The following is a 15503-nucleotide window of genomic DNA, read 5'->3' on the forward strand; positions in this document are numbered from 1 at the left end:
GTCCCATGCAGAGCAAAGCTCAAACTGCACTGAAACGGCTGGATGACGTTCAAGAGATGTTTGAGAAAAGACATGCGAGTCTGAAAAAGCTTTCTGCAAAACAGACAAGGCCAGTGCAACCAGTTGCACCTCGTCCCGAATCTTCACCAAAACGCAGTTCACCTAAAATCCCACATCACACTAGTAAGTATGAATAAAGAAACATCCGGTTTATGTTGACTAAAATGAAAAAATACACACCCACTAGTGGTTTTGTGGTATTTGTTTGTAATTAGTTACACTTTATTTCCCAGAAGCGTGTCCTCATTTCAGGTTCATAACCTAAAGATTAAACGATCAGGTTTTGCATCTTAGGTTATTTGAGTAACAAATATGAATGGCTTCCAGCTTGTTTAACTGTTTTTAAACTCAACAGCATCAAATCGCAAAGCTACAGAAAACTCCAGTGTAAGCAAGCAGCCCAGTGAAGCAGAGCTAGCAAAGAGGAGAAATATTCGAGCCAAAGCCAAAGGAGGCATCAAGGTATATCAGTTTGTTTTATTTACATGTTCAAATCTGAAATAAATGGCAAGGTCTGCCATCAAACCTTAGATGGTGTGTTAATTCAATGGGTCGTACACGAATGGTATTCCTGTTAATCTGCTTGGCACAAGCGGATTGGTTCATGTTGCACATGCAGCCATTGAGCTTGCTGCTTTACATATAAATGGCTCTTTAGCATCCACTAAAGCATGTCGCGGTTCCTCTGCAACCCTCCACCTCCCCAGCTCCACCTGTGTAGATCTGCTACGGGTTATTATGTATGCAACAGCAGTGTCTTGAATATTATACAACTACAGCAGTAACTACAGCACAGTACATTGTCTCATCGATTATCATGCTAAAATCAATTTTCTTAAACGTGTCATAAGCATTTGTATATATACAAACCTAGTTAGCCTTGGATTACATCTTGCCTTTGAAATATTTTACTGTATATGATTGTTACGCGTTATATATTTCAGCCATTTTCTTTCATTTGAATCCTCTGCAGTCTTTGACCCAGGTGTTCTGTCTTCTTGTGGTTTCTCACAGATCGAGGTCATGCATGAAGGAGGGCAAGGGGGGTCGAGTCTTGTCCTCATGAACAATGAAACAGAAGAGTCGCTTTCAAACAGACGCAGGTAAGAACATGTCTTCTGAGAAAGAGCGTCAAGTATATTAAGCAGTGTCAGTGATTCACTTCAGGAAAAGGAAAACACTATATTTAACTAGAACAGAACCTGTAAAAAAAAAAAAAAAAAAAAAAAAAAAAAAATATATATATATATATATATATATATATATATATATATATTATATGTATATGTATATGTATATATGTATATACCTAAATGTACCTAAATATAACTAAATATAATTCTTATAATATATAACATTTATAATTTATTCTTTAAAAACAAAACTTTATTATCAAAGATTAAACTAAAGAAATTAAATGAAAATTCGCAATTCATTAAGCCTCAAGTTGTTCCAAACGATTTTAATGGCACTCATCCTTGTAAAAGTGGCCTATTCTGCTTATTGATCAAAATGGTTTAGTAAGAAACTCTGACACCACCGAAGCAGTGACTCAAACGCTAATGGTTTATGGTGACACATTTGATGACACATCTGATGCCATTTCTGAATGTACAAGATTAACTAGTTTGTCGACATCTTATATCTCAATCAGAACATAAAGTACAGTACGTCACATATCTGCTTATTTATAATTTCACAACTCGCTGCTTCTGCTTCTTACATTGTATTCAGCCATATGTAGGTAGTTTCTGTCGTGTGCTATAAGTTCAAACATCTGGTTTAGTGCATTTTAGTGTGATTTTTGTTCAGATATAGTTTTTTTTTTTCGGCGCTGATGGCTGGGCGAACTATCTGTCTTCATGCTGGTATCTTGCTCAACATAGTGTTTCATACGCATACTGATGTCTGTAAAAGCAGCTGACCTTATGACTTATAACTGGTGACTCAGAGGAATCTCCGATACTTTTTGTATTTTAATACACATATATTTAATGCTTGGTTAATACACGCATATTTAACATTTCTTCCAAATGAAATAGATGTAATTAATTAAAAATGTAACTGATAAGAGTAACTGAAGATAGTATACCTGCTTCCTCTTTTTGACACATTTAGCAGGCTACAAAGTTTCATTCTTTATTAAAGGTTCTACTCTCTGTACATTTAGAAAACAGGAACAATGGCCTCGTGGATTATGCAGTTTCTTAAAATGCTCACTTCCTTTTTAAGCAATGAAGAATTTCTTTCTAAAGCTGTATGGATATATTCTTAACACATTCATGACCCTGTCAGAGTATTTCATTGTCCAATAAAGGGATAGTTCACCCAAAAACGTAAATAACCCCATGATTTACTCAACCTCAAGCTCTCATATATATAAGGAGTATGTGACTTTCTTCTTTTAGATGAATACATTCAGAGTTATATTAAAATGTCCTGGCTTTTCCAAGCGTTATAATGGCAGTGAATGGGTGTGGAGATTCAATAGTTCAAAAAACTATTCAAAAATATATTCATCCACTATAAAAATGCTCCACATGGCTCTGGGTGTTAAAAAAAGTCCAACTGAAGTGAACTGATGCACATGTAGATCCATATTTTAAACTTTTCTTTAAAATTCTTTTTTTGTACCTCAGGTTCATGACTGGTGTTTTGTTTTGATATTTCCTCTGCTCTTCTTACCCTAAAACACAGTGCAGATACAGGTAAAACACCTGTAAAAAAACCAAAAAACAAAAAAACCCCACCTTTTTATTAGTTCAGTATATTGTTCTCTGTTTATGCTTTTTTCAGTGCAGTTGTATCGTTCACAGGGCTAGATTGACCTTTGCATTTTAAATTTGATGTTTTTTATTTGAAATAACTATGTTTTTAGTTTTTTCTTATCAGTTATGTTTTTTAGGCTTATATGTTACATCTAATGTTTTTTGCATATTCCAGTTTGTTTATTACGTGTATTTTTATTTTAAAAATAATAATAATAAATTATATATATATATATATATATATATATATATATATATATATATATATATATATATATATATATATATATATATATATTTTTTTTTTTTTTTTTTTTTTTTCTCCTGCATATGGCAGGCGCGGCATGATCGCACAGACTTTGTGCTGTGAGACACGTGCATGTTTCATGACACTTGCATGGCTTACACTCGCCATGTTTTAGATATGCTTTCATCTATACCACTTTCACATGCCCTTTGTGTTTGTCCTAAAGCGGCTGATCACGGCTGCACTCAAATGCAGTTGCATTTTCAAATACCTTTATACGAAGTTGATATACAGAGTCAGTTGTTTTCAGAGCAGCACCTGTGCATTATTACTGATGTGTCTATGTAACGGCAATAAAAATGTAAAACCCATGACTATTGTCTGTGAACATTCAGATACTTAAAGAATCCTTATTTTAAATAATTGTTTTTAGAAAGTAGCCTGCTTATATAATAGAAAAGTGCATTTGCACAAAATGAATTTTATTTAAATGGTATATAAAAATGTAGCCATGTGCAGTAATCTTAAACAAATGTGAAGAATGTGAAGCATTTACACCTCTACTTTTAAGTTGGCACTACTGACACACATATTTTAGTTATAAACAAAAAGCATAGAAACTCCAATGTTGTTTAACATGTAATGTAATGAAGAATTAATTGGGGAAAAAATGTAGATCAAGAATTGTTTTGGAATCGTGACTCCCAGAATCAGATTGTGAAGTGTCTGAAGATTCATATATATATATATATATATATATATATATATATATATATATATATATATATATATATATATATATATATAGGATAGATATATAGATATAGATATATAATTATCCCGACATGAATGGCAACGCTTAAATGCTTAACTGTGCTTGTACAGCAGTTCCTGTTGCACATGTAGCACGGATGTCTTATTGAGTCAAACTTCATACACACATCCTTGTGTGCCCACCCACAACCCAACCACAAGCTCTGATACACTTCACCTTAAAAAAAACTTCCTAAAGTGTCTTTCTCTTTAAATAAATAACAAAATTACACTTAATTTCCTGTCCTGATGCAGCCTTAAGCATGCTGAGAGCTAAAAATACCCTGTTTAGTTTCTGTTAATGCAGTTTGAAGTGATTCGTGTAGTTTCAACACAAATTAGGAAAAGATACTTGTAATTGTGTTTCTTTAGCTTATTGTAATTAACTAAACTGCAACAAAAATAATTTGAGTAAAGGTTTTCAGCTCTACTGTTGTTGTTGTTAAAATCTAGAAGAAAATTCAGAGAGTCAAAGAGAGAGTCAAACTGCTTTAAAAATTATGAATTGAACACCTTTAATTCAGTGGTAAATAGAAACACTTATGGCAATGTACATTTTTGGCTGTGTTTTTGCACACTGTTGATTCATTCTTCTTGTTCTAATTTCACATTATATGAAGAATCATGTACTCTCTATGTGGCTGACGCCACAATGCAACATAGGCATTGATTTATTGTAGCAAAATGTAAACTGTTAAAATCTTCCTGCACAAGTAGCACCATCAGTTCATTAAAATGTTTAAAAGCTTAAAGCAGAAGCATATGACATTTGCAACATGAAAGAAAGTTAAGACACACAGCATGCCTCGGAGACCGTTTACACCTTCTAGTAGCTAAATACAGTCGTAACACATACATACAAACTAAAACTAAGTATGATATCTGTAAAAACGCATTTGCTAACACAAACGGTATGGCGGTATGTTCATGATGATAAAAACAATTTAAATTACTAAATAAATTAAATGGTTTTACTTTTAGTTATACTATTAACGGTATTATAAATTTTCTCCTTATTCTATATATTTAAATTACTATGATTTTTTTTCTACAAAAAATCTATTTTTTAAAATAATATAACATTATTTGGATTGCAATACAGAGATGAGAAATTGTTGGAAAAGTCTTAATATTTTCAGAATCACTTTATCCATTTTTATTATATAATTTTTTAGAAGGTAAATAGGACCTTGACAGGTTTTGTGAGACTTGTGTCATGTTTGATGCGCGTCGTGTTTCCTGCTCTCCTGTCATAAAAAAAAAAAAAATTATTCAAATGAAATGGAAAAAGTGCAAAACAAATGCTTAGAGCTTTTAACAGCTTTTAACTTTATTGGGAACTGACAAAATGTTTAACATTTAAAGCAAAGTTAAAAGAGAGAGAGAGAGAGAGAGAGAGAGAGAGAGAGAGGAAAAAAAAGGAAATACTACTCGGACTTCTTGGTGCGTCATGTAAAAGCTGCCATGCATGAATACGTGTTCGTAAAGTACGGCTTACAAAGCAGGGACATTTTCACAGCCGTACAATAGAGCTTCCCAAACAGTCCAGACGAAATACTTTTTACGTGCGGGGCGGTCGCAACCTTCCACAGATACCTAATATCGCCCTCGTGTCCATGAGAGGTGATCATTTTTTCGTAGATGCAGGGGTGGTAGAGCGTTTTCCCCTCCCCCGAGAAATAAACGTGTTCCTGAGGCGAGATGCCTGCTGCAATGGCACAGATACCCATGAAGACGTCATCGATATACATAGAGGCGTTCAGAGACAGCGTGGCCTGATAGATTTTGGCTGCCACGTCGCCAGAGACCACGTACCCGGCCCCGGCGGTGTAATCTGGGTAGGACGACCACTGGTACATGTCGAAGGGCATGTAATATTTACTGTCCCTGCGTCGAATGGGAGGCGCCCCCCTGTGAACGTGGCCGACCCAAAGGTTGCGCACCTTCTGGCTTCTGAGGTCCTGAAGGTAGCGCACCAGGTTGGGCAGGTGGATGAAGACGTCGTCGTCCGCCGTCATGAGGAAATGGGCATGGGCGCAGTTTTCGTGCATCCACCGGAACTGAAGCAGCAGTTTGACAGTGAGGTTGTGGAAAGTGTCAAGGAAATCCTGCTGAACCAGGTCACCGTGGTTCATGTGCTCCTTGTGCAATTCCTTGTGCAGTTTGTCCTGCGGTGAGCTATCAGAGTAAACTCCCATAGCAAACACTACTTTGACGATAACGCCCAGCTCGTGACTTATGTAGGACTCGTTGCCCCATGTGGAGCGAATGGCCTGTCGCCGTCTGAAGTTCCCTGGGGAGGACTTCACGAAGAGGAGAAGCAGCACGTCTTTCCCTTTACAAACATCTTCGTTGTTAAGCAAATAAGGGAAGCTGCCGAACCTGGCGGCTTCTTTTGGGCTGACGCTGAGGCTCTTGTTGATGAAATCGTAGCTGTTGATTAGGTAGCGGTAGGAGTATGACTTCACGTGGCTCACGACGCTGTGGTCCACGTGGTCCCAGCAAACCATAAGGACTGACATCACACAGCACATGGAGACGAGCTGCATAAAATGCCATTTCCTCACCCTTCTGCAATTCTTGAACATTCTGCTAACCTGCGCACGCTCTCAGCCCCGCTCTCTCTTTTCAAGTCCAGTAATGCAAACCAGATGTACCGCTCTCTATGATTTTTTTTCCCCAGGGCTTGGTTTTCCTGAGTTCCATCGTAGTCATGTCAGTGCAGATGCGCTGGCTTGCCGGAAGCGTTAACCCACAACATTTTCCACCTTTTTGTGCACTTTTTCTTACACTTTTCTTACACTCAAAATGGCAGTCGGTTTGCAAGAATCCACCGTGTGGCATTAACACTGCATTTGTGTTCTGTAACGAGAGAAGAATGATTATTTCAAAACAGGGATTTAAAACTAAATCTAATAATAAAAATATCAAATATAGGCTGTGCGTGTGTTTACTTGTTTACGCTGCATTGAGCGGATCAAATATCCCCGCATGGATTTTCTTCATATATAAAATTCATTACAAATAGTAAATGATGTTTATGTGAAAGTGTAACATTGCAAGAAGATTCAATCTTCTTTTTCTAATTTCACTTTATATGAAGAATAATGTACTTTGTGTTTGGTTGATGAGATTTAGGGTTAGTTGCCATGATAATATCGCCACAATCAACAAATCTCAATATTTTTGTAGCAAAAGCAGAAGCATATGACGTTTGCAACATTAAAGAAAGTTAAGACACACAGCATGCCTCGGAGACCATTTACACCTTCTAGTAGCTAAATACAGTCATATCGCATACATACAAATCAAAACTAACAGTATGATATCTGTCAAAACGCATTCGCTAACACAAACGGCATGGCGGTATGTTCATGATGATAAAAACAATTTAAATAACTAAATGAATTAATTAAATGCTAATATTGCTTTTAATTTTTGTTTTACTATTAATTAAACATAATCATAAAATAAAATTAAAATTACTATGATATTTGTTTCTACAATTAAATAAAAATCAATTTTTTTAAATAATATAACATTATTTGAATTACAATACAGAGATGAGAAAATGGTGCAAAAGTCTTTACACAGTCTTTGCATAACTTCACACTTTAATGTTTTGCGAAAAAAACACTGTGTGACATTATCACTGTACGTTTGTTTTCTGTAAAGAGAGAAGAATGATTATTTTTGAAAACAGGGATTGTGACGATTTAAAACTAAAAATAATAATAAAAATGTCACACAGTGTTTACTGGTTTATGCTACAATGAGCGGATCAAATATCCCCACAAGGATAGTAAAACCTGAGATTTTATCATATATAAAATTGATTAAAAATAGTAAATGATGTTTATCTGAAAGTGTAACATTGCAAACTGGTTTTCTGTAAGGGATAGGTTTAGTGTTTATGTTAGTGCTAAAGAAAATATTTTGATCAGTATAAAAGTAATATGGATGTTTCTCTTTAGAATTAGGTTTATATGTTAGCACTAGTACTTCTCAGTGGCTTGAGGTTGGCAGTTAGTGCATCTGAAGTGAAAGTACTTGATAAACATGTACTGAAATCAGTATCATTATCTCTTTTTTGACCAAGATAGCTTTTACTGTCTTTTGCATCTGAAAGCTTCATATTTTTTTTGAAAGAAGCTGCTTAGATGCTAACCAGGGCTGCTTTTATTTAATTACAAAATATTCTAAAATACAAATTGTAATTTTTTTTTTTTTTTTTCTGAAGGAAAAATTCAAAAGAACTGCATTTATTTGGGTAACACTTTATTTTGACAATCCACTTGAAACATTTGACTAACAGTAAAAAACTTGTATAAAAAAACAGTAAAAAACTGCATGTCAGTTATTAATAGACTGTCTGCTTAATAACTTTTAACACTTCATTTTGATAGGTCCAAAACACACAGTACTGACTATGAAAAAACATATATTTGTAAGTATCAGCAAATATTTGTCAACTTATTCAACTTGTCAACTTATTATATGACCCTAAACCGACCCTAACAGTCTACTCTGAGAGTTAACAGACATGTAGTTGCAAATTAATGAAAATTAATTTGCATGTAGTTACAAAGTTGCTTATGGTTAGTAGAATGTCTAAAGTGCGCTTTCAAAATAGTGTCACCTTTACTAGATATCGTTTGAAGCAACTTAAAAATGCCTGCCGCTTTATTTTGATAAATTTTATTCGTCAAAATAAAAGTTTTAATTTCTCAAAAAAACAAACAAGCTTTAAATTTTATGACTGCTTGCTTTCAACACAACATTCCTCTTTAACAAATCCAGCCCGTTTGCATCATTTGTTGCGAAAGCTCATTGAAAACCTTCACTATGTGGGGAGACTCTGCGAATCGATCTTGTGAATGAAAGCAATCGTCGACTCAGCGCTACGTTGAATAAAAGGATTTAAACCACCGAACGCGCTGATGTGCTGAGTGCTGTGCAAAACATTCACAGCAGCAAATCTACTCAAAAGGCACAACACAACAACAATGCTTGTCATAATATCCCACGCCCTAAACAGCAGACTGCCAAGAGCAGAAGGGATCGTCTGACAAACTGGATCACCTGCTCTTAACAGCCGCTCTGTGCAATTATTAATTTTTACATTAATCGGCATGACCATCCATCCCATTATTAGTCATTTTGATCAAAGCTTTCCTGACAATTAAATATTCACAATGTATTAGAAATAAAGTTGCATGGTTGTTCGTGTAGGTTTAAATATACGTATCTGCTTGCTTTACAAGTGAAACTGGTTTCTAATTCTAACACGAGCTGCGTTTTCGTGTTCACGTGTGAATTTATTTAGCAATTCTAACATTGTTTCATGCTGACGTGCCTTTAAAAAAACCACATTCGATCTTCACGACTTGTTCAGCTTCTGTGTTTAATCAAATGCATCAATTTATCTATATATAGTTTCGCCCATTATATCTCACTGATCACTGGCCGTTTCTTTGAAATCTTATCAGTAAATGTTCTCAGCTATGTGTGTATTTCATTTGTATTTTAAATATCATAAAACACTCCCTATGGAAAACACTCCAAGCAAAAGGTCATGTTTTCATAGCACAGTCAATCATATGATACTGACAGTGTTTAAAAGACGAATTTCTTTTTCGGGAAAAAATCTCCGTGCTGTCATTCGTTTTTTTGTTCCCCTGAAAATTACATTCAATACCTCAGACTCCACAGTAACGGTGTAAATTTAGCATGAGGTCTCTAAGGCTTGACACACCAGTTGAAAAGTATTTTGTACTTGGCTTCCTAAAGTTAAATCTCCTGGCTCTTTTTCAGAAAGACCTCCACACAGAAACTCTGTTTAGTCAAAAGCGTATGACTTACCATTGAGGCTCATCCATGATGTAGGAAATGTTCTAAAGTGCTAGTTTTTAAGCCCTGAGCCTCAGTCGTATTGTGGCAGCTGTAGTGAAAGCAGTAGTGTGTAGCTGCTGGCGGAGCTTGTATTTGAACGGGACTGCTTCCTTATGGGTGGGGAGGGGGAAAAGTACATGCCTCTTTTTAAACATTGGCCAACTTTATCATACGAACAAACCGTGAAAAGAGAGACTTCTCTGACAGGATGGTGGAATTTGGGTCATCTGATTCATATAAGCAGGCTACACAATACATGCAATTCATCTGCGTTAGGGGACAAAATAAAATGCAATAAAATCTGAAGGGTCATAGTAGGTGTTGCGGTAGAACGAAATGACATTTCGAGTTTTAGCAACCGACAAAGAGATGAAAACTGAGCTGTCCTGTTGTTTTTTATTAACAGTTTAAGCGTCTTTCGTCTTTTACAAACGTTACCTTGTGCTATAAAGTTAAACGGCCAGATGAAAGTCACCCCGAAGCTTCCATGTTAAATAGTGTCTCTCACCGTGACCTTTGTTTGACAGAAAGCTTTTTTTTTTTTTTTGCTCTTTCTCAACAGCCACATAATGAATGAGTTGATAGAGACGGAGAGGCTGTACGTGGAAGAGCTGCAGAGCATCATAGAGGTACATGTATGTGAAATGAAAGAAACAGGAAATGTTGCAAAGGTGTTGCAGTTTGGCAAACGCACAATGTAAATGCGTGTACTGTTGAACATTTGAGGGGGCTTTTTAGAGGAAGTGGCGCATTACGTTGATCGTTGCAGTTAGCAGTTACAAAAGAAAAAAAAAGAATGCAGATGAATTTAAATTATTTCATTTTATATATTTTTTTTGTTGTTGTTCATCAAAGACTCTTGGAAAAAAAAATGTGCCACAGTTGAAAACTATAAAGCAGCACAATTGTTTTTAGCATTGATAATAATAAAAATCAGGATGTTTTAGTGATTTCTAGAGAACCACGAGATGTTACAAACAGGATAATTCAGTTTTGCATCACTGAAAGAAAAACGTTTTCAAAACATGTTAAAAAATGTGTAAAAATGTAATAAATTGCTCAAAATCTCACTTAGTTGATACAAATCACAAAAAAGAGAAATTGTTTTAGCAGCTGCTTCTAGTATGTGATTTGTCAGATTAGTAAGTATTCGCTGAAGTTCAGTTATTCGACGAAAGTGTATGTCAAAACAAGTGCATCAGCTATAGGTTTATCAGTTATGCATCTGTGGAAATATTTGACTGTGGTTTTTTTGTTCACCATGTTTATTTTTGTGCAGGGCTACGCCGCTGCACTGGATGACCCCGAGCTGATCTATTTGATCCCACCGTCTTTGGAAAACAAGAAAGAAGTTCTCTTTGGAAACTTGCCTGAAATCTACGAATTTCACCAGAAGTAAGGAAACTGACTTTTCAACACTTAATGACAGTTAAGGCAGTTTCTAGCTGCTCAAAGCTGAAGTACACCACCTTGGACTTGTTCAGTTGTTCGGTTTGCACCAACTACATAGAAACCAGCTGCCATGTTCAAAACCCAGCTAGCAGCTCAAGCTGGATTTTCCAGAAGGGACTGTGCCCATGTCCAGTATGAGCCAGACCCTCCCCCAACGTGACCCCCCACATTCCTGACGAGGCTCTTAGGACAACTGGTTTGGTTAGTTTCTTTTCCGATGCTTCCCTAGTGGAAACTTCACACCCAAATCATCTTATCCAAATGGGTTTTGTGTATAGTGAGCCAGAGACAAACAATAGTATGTCAGGAATGGGGGTGTGGTGGGTTTTGTGGCTTGTGATATAGGATTGTCACTAAAAATCTATAGGGGTTGGCTGGTCGTTGTTCAGCTGGCCTCATGCTACCGAATATTCTCGTAGAGTTCATTGTCTCCCACCTGGGGTCGAGTTACAGCAAAGTCCAGGATTATGACAATAACCAACCCCACAGCAGGTTTTTTGTGTTACTCCATATGTCTTTCCTCAGCACCTGTTTTCACCATGTCAATCGGGTGCAGATAAACAGGCGCTAATAATTGCTCATCTTTCCCAGCTGCAGCATTGTTTTCGTGCTTTTACAGTCAGCGAAACTTGTCATCATGTCGGTAATGAAAAGCGCGAGTCCTCAACGGCTTTTGTGTTTGTTTTGATATTGGATATCGGTATTGATTTGTTTGACAGAGACTAAATGTAAACAGGCTTTCCTTAGTAATAATCCTGTAATGATTCAGTGAGAGGAGGGATCGTAAAATTTTTTCATCATTTATTCACACTTGTGTCATTCCTCAGATGATTTTTATTTCATGCTAAATAAAAGGAGAAAAATGTTACTACTACCCTTTTCCATATAATGAAAGTGAATGGTAACCAAAATGCTTTATTTTATTTTATTTTGCTTCTTTTTTGGGGGTTTTACAGTCTCTGGTATGGAGAAAGAGCGGTAGGAGCTGATATTTACTAATTTGTTCCGTTTGTTTAAACAGGACTTTTCTCAAAGAGTTAGAAAATTCTGTGGAAAAGCCGGAGTTAGTAGGAACATGTTTTCTGAAGCGGGTGAGTGACATTATTGTGTGAAATACAGTTCAACTACCGAATGTGAAATGGGATCTTAAGTCTTGTCTCCACCTGCTGTCTTAGAAGGAAGAGCTACAAATTTATGAGAAATACTGTCAGAATAAGCCAAGATCGGAGGCTTTGTGGCGGCAGTGTGGGGACAGTATGTTCTTTCAGGTGAGGCTTTTATAAACATACCTATACATAAACTGTATACTATTCAAAGGTTTGGGCTCAGTAAGATTTCCTGATGTTTTTGTGCGCCAAAGCTGCATTTATGTAATCAACAATATAGTGATATTGTGAAATATTATTAGAATTTGAAACAACTATTTAAATCTATTTGAATATATATTTTATTTTTCTGATGCAAAGCTGAATTTTCAGCATCACTACTCCAGTCTTTAGTGTTATATATCCTTATTTGCTGATTAAGAAACCATTATTGTTATTATTGCTAATGTTAGAGAGAGTTGTGCTGTGTAATATATATATATATATATATATATATATATATATATATATATATATAATTAATGAATTAATAATAAAAGTGTTCCCTATTCTAAAGTGTTACCAAATTTTCTTTGAAAAAAATTATATCTTTCAAATGTTTTTAATAATCTTTGAATGCAGGAGTGTCAGAAAAGGCTGGACCACAAGCTTTCATTAGATGCCTATCTGCTAAAACCTGTGCAGAGAATTACCAAGTACCAGCTGATGTTAAAGGTAAGTCTTTCCCCAGTTTTTCCAGTTTGATGCATATATTTGTTTGCGCATTAAGGTGGAGATCTCTCAGTTGACTTTTTATTGATTTTAAATTCCGTTAATATACTAAATTTTAAGCCTTTTTACATGTAAAATAAGAATGTTTTTACACACACACTTCTCGATCCACTCATTTTACAGGAGATGCTAAAGTGCAGTAAGAACTCAGAGGGCACCGCGGAGCTGGAAGAAGCTCTGGCAACAATGCTGGATATCATCAAATCAGTCAATGACTCTATGCATCAGATCGCCATTACTGGCTTTGAGGTTTCTGCACATTACATTATGGCCCAGTTTCATAGACAGGGCTTAGAATAAGCCAGGATTAGACCATTTTTATAAACGTGCCTTAAAAACTGTGCATCTTAAGACAAAACAAAGGCACTGACACGTTTAAGATCACGTTTCTTTCAGTTGAATCAGCTCAGATTTACATTTTAGTGTTGGACTAGGCTTAAGCCTTGTCTGTGAAACCGAGGGTATCAGAATATTTTGCATACTGAACAGATACAGTATTCAAAGGCCAATATTTTGCATGTTGTGCATCTTGTTTTGTGTGTGTGTGTGCGCTAATTTAATTCTTAAATGTGATTTCAGGGCAATCTGAACGATTTGGGAAAACTGCTCATGCAGGGGTCTTTTAATGTTTGGACAGACCATAAGAAAGGTCACAGCAAAGTAAAGGACTTGGCGCGCTTCAAACCCATGCAGAGACATCTCTTCCTCTACCACAAAATACTTTTGTTCTGCAAGAAACGTGATGAAACATCTGATGGCCATGAAAAATCCCCCTCCTACAGTTTCAAACACTCATTAAAGGTGGGACCGATACCATAAGAGACCTGGTTAACATCTAGCTATACAGAATGAGCTTCATATCTTACACTGAAGGCATATATTGTTCTTAAACAGAGTTGCAGTTTCCTATTTGCTCTAAGTTCTTGTTTATTTACAGAGCAAATATTTGGCATCTTAACTGTCACATTAAACATTAATTAAATAAAATCCCTGCCCTAACAAATTTGCCTCTAATTTTGAGTAATGACTTAATGACTAAATCCTCATGATCAGTGTGTCAAAATGATGAATAGTGAATTATACAGGTGCATTCTCAATAAATTCTAATGTCGTGGAAAAGTTAATTTATTTCCGCAATTCAACTCAAATTGTGAATCTTGTGTATTAAATAAATTCTGTACACACAGACTGAAGTGGTTTAAATCTTTGGTTCTTTTAAGTAGGATGATTTTGGCTCACATTTAACAAAAACCCACCAATTCCCATTTCAACAAATTAGAATATAGTGACATGCCAATCAGCTAATCAACTCAAAACACCTTTAAAGGTTTCCTGAGCCTTCAAAATGGTTTCTCAGAATGGTTTGGTTCACTGTACTACACATTCATGGGGAAGACTGCTGATCTGAGAAGTTGTCTAGAAGACAATCATTGAAACTCTTCACAAAGAGGGTAAGCCACAGTCATTCATTGACAAAGACGCTGGCTGTTCACAGAGTGCTGTATCCAAGCATGTTAACAGGAAGTTGAGTGGAAGGAAAAAGTGTGGATGAAAACATGCACAACCAACAGAGAGAACTGCAGAATTATGAGGATTGTCAATCAAAATCGATTCAAGAATTTGAGTGAACTTCACAAGGAATGGACTAAGGCTGGGGTTAAGGCATCAAGAGCCACCACACACAGACATGTCAAGGATTTTGGCTACAGTTGTCTTATTCCGCTTGTTAAGAAACTCCTGATCCACAGACAACGTCAGAGCTGTCTTAACTGGGCTAAGAAGAAGAAGAACTGGACTTTTGTTCAGTGGTCCAAAATCCTCTTTTTAGATGTGAGCAAGTTTTGTATTTCATCTGAAAGTCTGGAGAAAATCTGGAGTCTGGAGGAAGGGTGGAGAGACTCATAGTACAAGTTGCTACAAGTCCAGTGTTAAGTTTCCACAGTCTGTGATGATTTGGGGTCCATTGTGTTTTTTGAAAATCAACATCACTGCACCTGTTTGCCAAGACATTTTAGAGCACTTTATGTTTCTGCTGACCAGCTTTTTGAAGATGCTGATTTAATTTTCCAGTAGGATTCGGCACCTGCCCACACCCCCAAAAGCACCAAAAGATGGTTAAATCACCATGGTGTTGGTGTCCTTGACCGGCCAGCAAAATCAGTCAAGAGGGAAAATGCGAAAATGCGATCATCTCCATGCCACACTAAATTGAGGCAGTAATTAAAGCGAAAGAAGCCCCTACCGAGTATTGAGTGTATGTACAGTAAATGAACATACTTCCCAGAAGGCCAACAATTCATTAAAATGTTTTTGAAATGTTATGAGGTATTACATTTTTTTTGATGAATTGTTGAGTTGGCGAATTGGTGGGTTTTTGTTAAATGGGAGCCAAAA

General features: G+C 36.1%; 2 protein-coding genes across 13 annotated transcripts in view; one reads left to right on the plus strand and one right to left on the minus strand.

The window, feature by feature from the left end:
- The window catches only part of mcf2l2 (MCF.2 cell line derived transforming sequence-like 2), a 60389-nt gene that overhangs the window by 30164 nt on the left and 14722 nt on the right, over positions 1–15503 (plus strand). For all 12 annotated transcript variants that reach the window (XM_043251279.1, XM_043251283.1, XM_043251285.1 and 9 more), the window contains exons 13-22: positions 12–183; positions 416–522; positions 1075–1163; positions 10343–10409; positions 11060–11175; positions 12254–12323; positions 12408–12500; positions 12960–13052; positions 13233–13358; positions 13689–13910. In XM_043251279.1, the coding sequence (XP_043107214.1) occupies positions 12–183; positions 416–522; positions 1075–1163; positions 10343–10409; positions 11060–11175; positions 12254–12323; positions 12408–12500; positions 12960–13052; positions 13233–13358; positions 13689–13910 (1155 nt within the window). The remainder of the gene's footprint in view (positions 1–11; positions 184–415; positions 523–1074; positions 1164–10342; positions 10410–11059; positions 11176–12253; positions 12324–12407; positions 12501–12959; positions 13053–13232; positions 13359–13688; positions 13911–15503) is intronic.
- b3gnt5a (UDP-GlcNAc:betaGal beta-1,3-N-acetylglucosaminyltransferase 5a) lies at positions 4387–9889 on the minus strand. The gene is made up of 2 exons (XM_043251292.1): positions 9751–9889; positions 4387–6750 (listed from the first exon to the last, which is right to left on the minus strand). The coding sequence occupies exon 2, from the start codon at positions 6474–6476 to the stop codon at positions 5337–5339; it is 1140 nt and encodes a 379-aa protein (XP_043107227.1). The 5' UTR covers positions 6477–6750; positions 9751–9889; the 3' UTR covers positions 4387–5336.

The sequence above is a fragment of the Puntigrus tetrazona genome, chromosome 11 (assembly GCF_018831695.1).
Source record: "Puntigrus tetrazona isolate hp1 chromosome 11, ASM1883169v1, whole genome shotgun sequence".
NCBI lineage: Eukaryota > Metazoa > Chordata > Actinopteri > Cypriniformes > Cyprinidae > Puntigrus > Puntigrus tetrazona.

Excerpts from the sequence above, each read along its gene's own strand:
- b3gnt5a (XM_043251292.1), bottom strand. The coding sequence starts at position 6,476 with ATGTTCAAGAATTGCAGAAGGGTGAGGAAATGGCATTTTATGCAGCTC.